Source organism: Lipotes vexillifer, unplaced genomic scaffold, assembly GCF_000442215.2.
Source record: "Lipotes vexillifer unplaced genomic scaffold, Lipotes_vexillifer_v1.1 scaffold97, whole genome shotgun sequence".
Lineage (NCBI taxonomy): Eukaryota > Metazoa > Chordata > Mammalia > Artiodactyla > Lipotidae > Lipotes > Lipotes vexillifer.
In genome coordinates, this window is record NW_006775688.1 from 891,654 (window position 1) to 904,179 (window position 12,526).

At 38.8% G+C, this 12,526-nt stretch overlaps 1 protein-coding gene and 1 pseudogene across 7 annotated transcripts in view; both read left to right on the forward strand.

The window, feature by feature from the left end:
- SMG7 (SMG7 nonsense mediated mRNA decay factor) overlaps positions 1-12,526 on the forward strand; it is a 73,876-nt gene that overhangs the window by 10,363 nt on the left and 50,987 nt on the right. For 2 of the 6 annotated variants that reach the window (XM_007450139.1, XM_007450137.1), the window contains exon 1: positions 11,988-12,103. The exons of the other annotated variants lie outside the window; for them this stretch is intronic. In XM_007450139.1, coding sequence (XP_007450201.1) covers positions 11,988-12,103 — 116 coding nt within the window. Of the gene's footprint in view, positions 1-11,987; positions 12,104-12,526 lie in introns of those variants that run through there. 6 annotated transcript variants of the gene reach the window in all.
- On the forward strand, positions 841-2,050 carry LOC103068588 (60S ribosomal protein L3 pseudogene; annotated as a pseudogene). Its single transcript, XR_456947.1, has one exon. The product of XR_456947.1 is annotated as a 60S ribosomal protein L3 pseudogene (transcript).

A 12,526-nucleotide genomic window follows, 5' to 3' on the forward strand; every position in this document is an offset into this window, starting at 1 on the left:
CCCCTGCATCGGCAGGCGGACTCTCAACCACTGCGCCACCAGGGAAGCCCTGACCTCTTTTTTTTATATAAATGAATTATCTCTGCAGTTAGACTGAGTATGATAGAGATCATGTCTCAGCAATTTTTAAATGCATAATGTACATAATGGGTGTTGAATAGAGTTTTTATGCTTTGTTTCATTTTTGCAAAACATTTATGGAATACTTACGAATGCCAGTGCTAGGCTCTAAGAATATAAAGGCAAATGAACTGATTTTTGTTTCTTAGGCTAGTGGTCTCCTGAGGGAGATGGATGTTGCACAGATATTTCAATATACAGTTGGCCGTCTATATCTGTGGGTTCCACATTCGTGGATACAACCAACTGCGGATGGAAAATATTGGGGAAAAATATTTTCAGAAAGTTCAAAAAGCCAAACTTGAAGTTGCCAAGTGCAGGCAACTGTGTACGTAGCATTTACATTGTATTTACAGCTATTTACATAGCATTTACATTGGATTAGGTATTATAAGTAATCTAAAGATGCTTTAAAGTATACAGGAGGATGGGGAGGATGTACAAAGGCTCTATGCAAGTACTATACCATTTTATATAAGGGACTTGAGCATTTGGGGATCAATCCCCTGCTGATACCAAGGGGCAGCTGTAATGTGGTAAATACCAAGGTAAATGTTTTCAAGGGATGCCATGCGTATATTGAGGGAAGTGGAACTTTTACTGCCTGGGAGTTCAGAGATAGCTTCTGGAGTTGAACTCATGACCTCAGTCTTACAGGATGAGTAGGATTAGTCAGATAAAGAAAGAAGAGAAGCTCTAGCGGCAGCATCCGACGGCAGGATGTCTCACAGGAAGTTCTCCGCTCCCAGGCATGGGTCCCTGGGCTTTCTGCCTCGGAAGCGCAGCAGCTGGCACCACGGGAAGGTGAAGAGCTTCCCCAAGGATGACTCTTCCAAGCCCGTGCACCTCACAGCCTTCCTTGGCTACAAGGCTGGCATGACCCACATTGTGAGGGAGGTCAATAGGCCAGGGTCCAAGGTGAACAAGAAGGAAGTTGTGGAGGCTGTGACCATCGTGGAGACACCACTCATGGTCATTGTGGGCTACATGGAAACACCTCGAGGCCTCCGGACCCTTAAGACCATCTTTGCTGAGCATATCAGTGATGTGCTCTATAAGAACTGGCATAAATCTAAGAAGAAGGCCTTCACCAAATACTGCAAGAAGTGGCAGGATGTAGATGGCAAGAAGCAGCTGGAGAGGGACTTCAGCAGCATGAAGGAGTACTGCCAGGCCACCCGTGTCGTTGCCCACACCCACGTGCGCCTGCTTCCTCTACGCCAGAAGAAGGCCCGCCTCATGGAGATCCAGGTGAACGGAGGCCCTGAGGCCGAAAAACTGGACGGGCCCGAGAGAGGCTAGAGCAGCAGGTCCCTGTGAACCAAATGTTTGGGCAGGATGCGATGATTGATGTCATTGGGGTGACCAAGGGCAAAGGCTGCAAAGGGGTCACCAGCCGTTGGCACACCAAGAAGCTGCCCCGTAAGACCCACTGAGGGCTGCGCAAGGTTGCCTGTATTGGGGCGTGGCATCCTGCAGGGATGGCCTTCTCTGTGGCTCAGGCCGGGATCAACAAGAAGATCTACAAGATTGGCCAGGGCTACCTCATCAAGGATGGCAAACTGATCAAGAACAATGCCTTTACTGATTACGATCTGTCTGACAAGAGCATCAACCCTCTGGGTGGCTTTGTCCACTACGGTGAAGTGACCAGTGACTTTGTTATGCACAAAGGCTGCGTGGTGGGAACCAAGAAGCAAGTGCTCACCCTTGGCAGGTCCTTGCTGGTGCAGACCAAACAGCGGGCCCTGGAGAAGATTGACCTTAAGTTTATTGGCACCACCTCCAAATTTGGCCATGGCTGCTTCCAGACTGTGGAGGAGAAGAAAGTGTTCGTGGGACCACTTAAGAAGGACCGAATTGCAAAGGAAGAAGGGGCCTAATGTCAGAACAGATGATACAGCTGGTAGAATCTCAATAAAGTTATTTTCCAGTGGGGGAAAAAAAAGAAGGGGAGAATGTAGCAGGCAGAATGAGTAAATGCTTGGGGACTGTGTGTTGGAGGAACTCTAAATCTCATTCTGCATTTCCTTTGGGAGTCTAAGGTTCTCTTTCAATAAACCTTTCATTAGTCTTACGGGAATAATTTATACTTAAATGGCTGATGTTTGTTGTATATATTTCTACTAGAATATGAAGAGATGAGAAATTTATGTAATGCCTCTAGTATTTCCTTTAAGATACATAAATATTTAAATTTCCTTTCCACGTTTTTGACAGTAGCCTCATCTTAGGCAAAAATTAGTTATTTGGAACATTATTAAATTATTATGGGGGGAGTTTTAGTGAATACATGAATATTCTGAAAATAACTGAGTTTATAGACTTATAGAATCCCTCACCTGTTGAGATCAAACATGGAAGGTGGAGGTGCCGAAAGGAGTTCTGTAGCATTGGGGGATGAGATCAGAACATTAAGTGAAGTCTCTTTGGATTTAACTTTTTCAAATCTGTCATAAAGAAAAAAAACCGTTGTAGACCCTTTTTGATCATTACCATTTTGTTCCCACAGTTCTTGATGGCATTTTCCCTTCTGTAGTGTCTGTCTTAAGTGAGAAGCATGATTCTGAAATCTGTTATGTTTAAAGAATTGCTGTATTGATGCATTAATATCCTCAGTCTATTTCCAAAAACTCCATGGGTTCACTGACCATATATGTTGAATCCTTTTTCCATCCCTCCTCTTCCCAAAGCCCTACTATTTCAGTGCTATGTTAGTTGGAATATAGTATATTAGAATGTGTTTTACTAACACTGCCTCTTAGAAAGGTCATGAATTATTATTTAGTTCTTCACCAGACAACAACTAACCAAATTTTCTTTGAGATACTGTGTGGTGATGAGATATAAGATAATCAGAGTAAAACGGAATTGAAAGATGGCATTCAAAGAAAAGATGAGTTAGAGGTATACTTACTTGAAAATTTTTTTTATTGCTGGTGGGAAAAGATAAAAAGCATAGTGCTAAGAGAACCACCATAGGATGAATTTGGATATAAAAAGTGTCTTAGGGCATCTGCAAAATTTTGTACTTCTGCACACATACACAGTTTGTGTAGATATTTTAAAGTGAAAATTTTGTGTTTTAATATCTAAAATACATATTTCTCAAATTCTGCTTAGTTTAGGGAATTCCCTGGCGGTCCAGTGGTTAGGACTCTGTGCTCTCACTGCCGAGGGCCTGGGTTCAATCCCTGCTCAGGGAACTAAGATCCCACAAGCCACACAGCATGCCCCCCCACCAAAAAAAAGAAAATTCTGCTTAGTTTAGATAACTGAAATAATAATATTATTTGTCTAAAATAATCATTAGTTTCGCTTTGCTTTTCCATGAAAAAAGGACAGAATATTAAGAAGCACAACTCAAAGGTTAAGGCATATTGGTCATAGATTCTGAAAACGTTAACATGTTAGTCACTTGCTAATTAAAAATATGTTAATTAATTTAAAAAAAAAGAAAAAAATATGTCAATTAAGTTGTCTGTAAACCAATACAGGGTTTTTTTTGGCTTCCTATGAAAACAACATAGTGTAGTGAGTTGAATGAGCAAAGCCTTTGAATTAAGATTGGCCTAATTTGTATTTAGGTTGTCCTGAGTTCAGATCCCAGCTCTGCTGTGTGACCTTAAACCTCTCTAGTTTTAGCTCTTTGCTCTGTATTTTCCTGTCTATAAAATGACAATGATAGGAGTATTGGGAGAATTACATGGGAAGATGTATATATAAAACCCACCATAGTTCTAGGTGGGTAAAGAGCCTAATTTATGCATTGTTTTCATTTTCTGCATTTCTGAATATGAATATATACCTTAAAACTTTTAGTCTTTGAGTTGGTTGGCAGCAGTTGTGCCTTAAATGGGTATAAGGTAGTTGACAGGTCTTAACTGTGAAGTAGGCTGTTTTATTCCTCAAGAGTATCATCTCACATTTTACTAGTGCTTTATACTTTTCAGAATGCTTTTATATAATTGTCTTCTTAAGTTCTTCTATCCAATAACCTTACATAACTGGATTGGCATTTTGTAGAGAAGGAAAATGAGTACCTCATTAGTGGCAGAGTTGGCATTGGCCTTAATCTGCTCCCTCCTTGTCCACTGTACACACTTGGGCAGTGCTTTTAAAAATGAAAAATTTTCGCTTTTGGTATCTGTTTGCCATTGATGCTGTCAAGTGGTATAATATATATATAATTTAGATGATTCACAATTAGTGTTTGCAGATTCATATATTAGAAAACATATTTCTTAAAAATTACTTTAGTTTTTAAAAATTTCACGTGTAATATAGATCTGGTTCTTGCCACTTCTGCATCCAGGAAAGTAATACATACTTGTTTTAAACAAAACAAAACCCAGAAAATTTTAAGAGTGATCATATAACAGTGAAAGAGAGTGCTAATTATTGCTGGGACATCAGGCATAAATCTGGACTGTTCCAGGCACGTAGGAATTTATAGTCACCCTGCCATCCAGGGTTGTGTAGCCTTTCAGTTATTTTTTTATATGTATATTAGCATTCACATACTTGTATAAACATATGTATGTATATAGTTTTAACAACTGGGATTGTTCTCATTTATATAGTTTGTAATCTTTCTTTTGTCACTTGACATTTTATCAAAGATATGTTCATAATTATATATCTAAAGCATCATTGGAAACGTCAGCATGCTGAAAATTACAGGAGTACTGTAATTTTCTAAACTGAATTCCTAACGATGAAAATGTGTGTTGTTTCCAATACTTTATTATTATTAAAAAATGCTGTAATGAACATCCTGGTATACACATATTCTTGTGCATGCTTATTTGAATGACAAGATATGCACATTTCAAAATATTTTGTTAAGCATGGTAGGCAGAATAACGCGCCTCCCACAAGACGTCTACATCCTGATCCCCAGAACTTATGAATATATTATGTTACATGGCAAGGGGAAAGAAATTAAGGTTGCTAATCAGCTGACTTTAAAATAAAGAGATTATCATGGATTTTTTGGTGGGCCCAGTGTAATCACAAGAATCCTTTAACTGTGGAAGAAGGAGGCAGAAGAATCAGAACCAGAGAGACTTGACTTCCCTGGTGGCACAGTGGTTAAGAATCTGCCTGCCAATACAGGGGACACGGGTTCAAGCCCTGGTCCGGGAAGATCCCACATGCCGCGGAGCAACTAAGCCTGTGTGCCACAACTACTGAGCTTGTGCTCTAGAGCCTGAGAGCCATGACTGCTGAGCACACGTGCCACAGCTACTGAAGCCCACGCACCTAGAGCCCGTGCTCCACAACAAGGGAAGCCACCGCAGTGAGAAGCACCCGCACCGCAACGAAGAGTAGCCCCTGCTCGCCTCAGCTAGAGAAAGCCCGCGTGCAGCAACGAAGACCCAAAGCAGCCAAAAAATAAGTAAATAAATAAATTGAAAAGAAAAGAACCACAGAGGATAACATCCTGTTGGAATGGAAGCGGGTCACAAGCCAAAGAGTGCAGGTAGTCTCAAGAACAAGGAAAACGCAAAAACTAGGTTTCTTCCCTAGAGCCTCCAGATAGCAGCACAGCCATGGTGATACCTTGATTTTTACTGAGACTCACTCAGGCTTCTGACTTTCAGACCTGTAAGAGAATAAAATTTGTGGTGTTTTAAGCCACTAAATTAGTGGTAATCTGTTACAGCAGCAATGGGGAAATAATGCCTTGTAGATGTTGCCAGAAGGTTTGTACTGTTTATTCTGGCCCTAGCAGTGTTTGAAAAGTACCTGTTTCTGTACATCCTCACCAGTACTGAAGGTCTCATGATCTCACCTTTTTTTTTGAAGCAGATTCCTTTATGTCTTTACTTGTATTACACACAGACAAGTCTATCCAATACTCTAGCATTTCCCAGAGTGTATTCCGCTGAACACGGGAAATTCATATATGTTAGGGTTCTCAATATATCCAAGGCAAAATAAATTTCAAAATACAGGGTTAAACTGGATTCTTTATTTAAGACTTCTCATAGCTTGTAACATGCTAATGTGTATTATGAACCTCCAAGAGGGAGACAGAGGTTGGTGTTTCCAAAGCTATGTCACAGCTCATAGAACTGACGTTTTCTTAGAACACTCTTTAAAATGCAGCTCTCCTTTTTCTGTTCTTTTCTCTCTTAATCTTTCTCTTTAATATATTAACCTTTATGTATGTCCATATTATATCTTAGACTTGATTCTTCAGAATTCTTCTACCTCTAAAGTCTTACATTCAGCCATTCCATTTTGACCACAGCCTGATCTGCATTAATCCAGCTGCTTCTCTGTTCAGGACTTCCAGTGTAGATTCCAAATTTTTCGCTATTAGTCACTTCCTGCTTTTTTCTTTTCTTCCTCCTCCTGTTTTTGCTCTTCTGCCCATTTTTTGGTATATTACTTTACCTGTCTTACCAGTATCCTCAGTCCTCTTGTCCTCCCAGCTTACTTGTCTAGGAAAATCTGCTCTGAATGATTCTGAAAATATGCTTCTTTGGGTATTATGGATAGCCTCACTGGAGAAAAAATCTTACAGACTGGCCAGTTGTTTAAATGCAGTCTTCCACTTCAATATCTATTAGTGGATTTTCCCCCCAGTTTTGCCCATTTCCTTACAATAGTTAAACTTTTGCTGTTTTCTTGAAGTTTTACTCTCTTAGCAAATGGTCTTTATTTGAACATAAAAATAAAAACCTTTTGGTGGGACTGATCTGCTTCCTGTTCCTTCCTCTACTAGTCCTTTCCTCTGTCGCTCTTAGAAAGGAAAAGGTTCTCATCTTCCTTATTAAGGTGGTTTTCTTTGTTTTTGCTCTGGATCTCATAGACTTTTTTTTTTTTTTACTTTTGGCTGCGTTGGGTCTTCATCTCTGAGCACGGGCTTTCTTTAGTTGCGGCGAGCTGGGGCTACTCTTTGTTGCGTGTGTGGGCTTCTTATTGCGTGTGTGGGCTTCTTATTGTGGTCTTGCTGTGGAGCATGGGCTGTAAGTGTGTGGGCTTTGGTAGTTGTGGCTCACAGGCTCTAGAGCGCAGGCTCAGTAGTTGTGGAGCATGGGCTTAGTTGCTCCACTGGCATGTGGGATCTTCCCACACCAGCGCTCGAACCCGTGTCCCCTGAATTGGCAGGTGGATTCTTAACCACTGCGCCACCAGGGAAGCCCATAGACTTTTTTTATATTCAACCTTTTCCCTCCTTAATTGGAGCTTTGTCATAAACATTTGAGCAAGCTTCCCTTAACCTGTCCTTCCCTAGCATTTGTTCTATATTTATCTTCCCCATTTATCACCTTATAAACATGGTCTATACTGACTCCCTCAACCCATTGTTCTCTGGTTTCTACCCCTACCTTTCCACTGAAACTATACTTGGTCAGGTCACCAAAGGCTTCTGTTTTTAACTCCAAAGACTCTTTTTTTAATTGAGGACAGGGACTGTTTTGCTAACACTTGTATCCCTAAGGCCTCCGCAGTGCCTGATACATAGTGGAATCTTTGCATATATTTGATGAATATTCATTCAAAGCATGTATGAATGTATTTCAGTTTACTAATGTCTGTTATGAGTCTTTGCTCTGGCCTTGTTTATGTCTTCATGTGTTTCCTTGGTTTGTTTTGTTTTGTTTTCTAACTCTATTTGAATTTGGTACTTTTTCTATTTGTCTTTTTCTTGTTATGTTCAGGATAATTCTTATATCGAAAGCTGTTATCTCTCATGGGATTTACCTTGTCAATGTGTTACTTTGCTTTCAAAAGTGGAGCTATATCAGAAAGTTTAGCCTGATACTCCAAATAGGAGCATTAGCCAAGCACAGCACTTAAAGGTATAGTGATTTAAGAGTAAGGCCTTTACTCTCTGGCAGCCCTGAGTTTGAAAACTGGGTGTATGATCTTAGGTAAGTTATCTAACCTTTTGATTCCAGTTTCCTCAGTGTTAGAATGGAAATAATATGTTTCCTAGGGTTTCAGAAGGAATAAATTAGATAACAGAGTAAAAGTTCTTAGCGTGGTGCCTTATACCTGGTTAAAAAAAGAAGCAGTAGGACTTCCCTGGTGGCGCACCGGTTAAGAATCCGCCTGCCACTGCAGGGGACACAGGTTCGAGCCCTGGACCAGGAAGATCCCACATGCTGCGGAGCAGCTAAGCCCGTGCACCACAACTAGTGAGCCTGCACTCTAGAGCCCGCGAGCCCCAACTGCTGAGCCTATGTGCCACAACTACTGAAGCCCACATGCCTAGAGCCCATGCTCTGCAACAAGAGAAGCCACCACAAGGAGCAGCTTGCACACCGCAATGAAGAGTAGCCCCTGCTCGCCGCAACTAGAGGAAGCCTGTGCGCAGCAACAAAGACCCAACGCAGCCAAAAATTAAATAAATAAATAAATAAATAAATAAATTTAAAAAAAACAAGAAAAAAGTTACATTTACTTACATGTTTATTATTTCTGACACTCCTCATCTCTTTGTGTAGTTCCAGGTTTCCATCTGGTACCATTTTCTAACAGCCTCAAGAGCTTGTTTTTAATATTTCTTATGGTATTGATCTATTGGCATCAAATTTTCTCAGCTTTTGTGTTTCTAAAAATGTCTGTTTCACCTTCAGTTTTAAAGGATATTTTTGCTGGATATAAAATTATAGATTGATAGGATTTTGGGTTTGTTCTTTTTTTTTCTTTCACTAGTTTAAAGATATTATTCCATTATCTTCTGGCTTGCATTTTTTCTGATGAGAATTTTGCCATTATTCTTATCTTTATTTTTTTCTCTGCCTGCTCTTAAGATTTTCTCTTTATCATTGCTTTTCAGCCATTTGATTACAGTGCCTTTGTATGGTTTTCTTTTGTGCCCAAATGCTCAAAGTTTATTGAGCTTCTTAGATATCTGGGTTTATAACTTTCATCAGATTTGGAAAATATTCCGTCATTATCTTTTCAGATATTTTTTTGTGTAATTGATATGAGCCAGATATGATATAAACTCTTAATTTCTTTGGATCTGTTGCCTAAGTGAGCTGGTAATTTGATTTTGTTAATATGCTATAGAATTGTATGTTATTTACTGTACATTTTGCAACTAAAGAGGTTTTTGGTTTTTCTTTTTTCTTCTTGTTTAGCAAAGAAGAACTTAAAAAGTGGGTTTTGAGTGATGTTGGAATCACAGTGAGGCTAGGCTATATCTTTCCTTTGGGGAGCAGTGTGGGAGAGTATAATAAAATTTGTTTGATGTTTATTTTAGATGGTATCTAAGAAAGTTGTATAGCATGAAGATTTGTCCACAAAGATATCACCTCCCCTTTTTTACCATGTATTCAGGAACTCTTTTTATGAATAGCTTTTGCCCTAAGCTGCAGTGCAAATTATTTGTAGTGATGACTTAGGGTCACTCCAAGGAATGTTATGCTGTTGCCATTGAAGTCTGTGTATGTTTATTTTTCCTATATAATTTATGTAAGAAAATATAGTAAACCTGTGTTGTCAATTGTCTTATTAATCAAAAATTTCTAGAAATTAGGATTTTTGTTTTGCATTGTGACGAGGAGGAAGAGAGTGGGAAGAAGAACTAGAGAGACCTCTGGCACAGAATGTATACCAGAGGCTAAAACCAGTAAGATTTCCTGGAGAAGAGTTTTTCAGGTTTAAGGAGAAGGGGAGTATGGTGGGTCTTATGCTTTTAAATAGGCAAACTCTGAATAAAATCATAAGCAATAAAATAGTCACAATTTAGTGGGGGTTTTTTTTTGGCTGCATTGGGTCTTCATTGTTGCACATGGGCTTTCTCTAGTTGCGCTACCCTTTGTTGCCTTGTGGGGGCTACCCTTTGTTGCAGTGCACAGGCTTCTCATTGCAGTGGCTTCTCTTGTTGCAGAGTATGGGCTCTAGACGCACGGGCTTCAGTGGTTGTGATGCACAGGCTCAGTAGCTGTGGCTCGTGGGCTCTAGAGTGCAGGCTCAGTAGTTGTGGCACACGGGCTTAGTTGCTTCGCAGCATGTGGGATCTTCCCAGACCAGGGATCAAACCCGTGTCCCTACATTGGCAGGTGAATTCTTAACCACTGCACCACCAGGGAAGTTCCACAGTTTAGTTTTGAACATGTGAATTGTTGAAGATTGAGGTCTGTATTGCATCATGGAATAATGAATAAACGAAGTTTAGGTTCTGGAATTCTGATACACCTGGATTTGAACCCCACTATCTTTGTGATTTGGGGCAAATTTCCTAAAATCTCTGAGCCTTTGTTTCTTTATTTATTTATAAAATTGGAAAAATAGTAGTTACCTCAGGTTGCTATGAAAATTAAATCGATAATGGTTTATGTAATCCACTTGTCGTTTACCTAGGTCCCCAGTGATTATTAGTTTTCTTTATATATTCACTTTAAATTTTTTTCTTTCATTCAGGGACCTTTTTACCTTTTAAACATTTATAATATTTAAAGAAACCCCTATGGCATTCATGAGACTATACTAATGAGCTTGGGTTTTGTCATGAGGTATTTTCTCCTAGTCTTTTTCACTGAAGTACAACTAAAGTCACATGCTTTGGAAGTACGGAGCCAAAGTCCACATAGACCTCCTGCATGTTTGAAATTTCTCTTAAGACTGGTGTTTCATTGTTAAAAATTATGAATAACTTTGTCTTCTAGAATTGATTAACATGCATTCTTAGCTTCAGTATCCTAATTTTAGAATGAAGATAATAATAACATTTACATCTTAGGATTCTTGGGAAGAGTAATAATACCTATAATGATAATAATGACAATAATAGCTAACAGTTTTGAGGGCTTATTTAACAAGAAACAATCCTAGGTGTTTTATTTCTGTTACCTCATTTAATCCTCAAAACATCTCAATGAAGAAGGTACTTTTATTATCTCCTTTTTACTCCTGACAAAACTGGGGCATAGAGAAGCAGTTTTCCTAAGGTTATACAGCTAATAAGTGACAGAGCATAGTTAGAACCCAGGCAGTCTGAATATAAGGTACTTAACTACTACATTTTATGTTCCCATTCTGTGAGATCAGGTGTATAGAACATTTAGCATAGAATCTGCTACATAATAATTTTAAATGTAAGCAGTTATCAGTATTCAATAATAATTAATTTATTTTGTCCAAATCTTTGAGTTAACTTGATGTCTCTAAGAAATTGTGCTGTGTCTTTCCTGTGGCTTGAGTTATTCCTGGCATGCCGTTGAGTGCAGCATGATACCCAAGCCCATGCCTTTAACCACTACTTTCTACTGCTTCCTCTTTCCTTGTTGGTCTGTGTCCACATTAGAATTTAAATCTGGTAGGAACTATAATCTGTTTTGTTTATCATTGTATACTTCGTCCTTAACACTGTATCTAGTACATAGAAATGACCAAATCATTGTTCAGTGAGTGAATGAAGATCTAAAACCTGCCGTTTTCAGCTGGTCTTAGAATGTAAGCATTATTTATACCATCTATAATTGTGGTTTAATTACTTTACATGTTTTTCCTTCCATAAGCAGTCCAGTTTGGACCAACCATCTGCTCCTGTGTTCTACAGGGCACTCTCACCTTGGTGCTGCAAGAGCCCTGCTGGGTAACTGGTTTCTGTCTTATAGAGATCGCTCAGCTTTCAGGCAGGGAGGGAGATTAGGATAACACTTTGATCCCAAACTAGAATTTTAGAAATATACAAAATAGAATTTTAAAATGTGTATTCTAAAGAAACTAAATATAAAAAGGAAAAAAAGCTTTGATATTTTCCCTTTGCCTTTGACATTAGATCATTTTAAATAAAGAGAAAATTTAACTTTCTTCAAGGGGGGTCTCTGTTATTGTGGGTTAACTCATATTTTCCTCCTCTCCTCTATCTAGAATGTCTTAAACCATTCTACCTTATGAGAAATTGGATGTTCTTGCAGATAGTCATTGTGGGAGAAAACGTTTCACTTAAGTCCCAGATGAGGACCGGAAACTTGAAATCAGAGGAGCATCTGAAATCAAGTAATATTAGGTAGGATGAAAATTACAAGGGATTTCTACATGTTTGTATTCCTTTTAGAGATATATGTTAAAGTATTCATATACTATGAACACTAGTACAAGAATTAGAAGCTTTCTGAAGCATTTGATATTGTCCAGGATGGGGGAGGGGAGTGCTAATGGTTTGGGGGTTTTTGTTTGTTTGTTTTTTAAACTTATGTGGCTTCATAAGAACTTTGGCATGTTTACTTTGTCATGAGCATTTATATGTTATAGTTCAAGGAAAATTTTTAAACATTTAAATTTAAGAAATGTTTATGTTTATATATGTGGTCCCTGAATCTTTATGATAAGCATAGGGATGTGATTTATCTTGTAGATTATCCTTTAGAATAAAAATTCCTGTGTTTTGGGTTACATATATTGCAGTTCATTTGAGTGTAGGGAACATCAG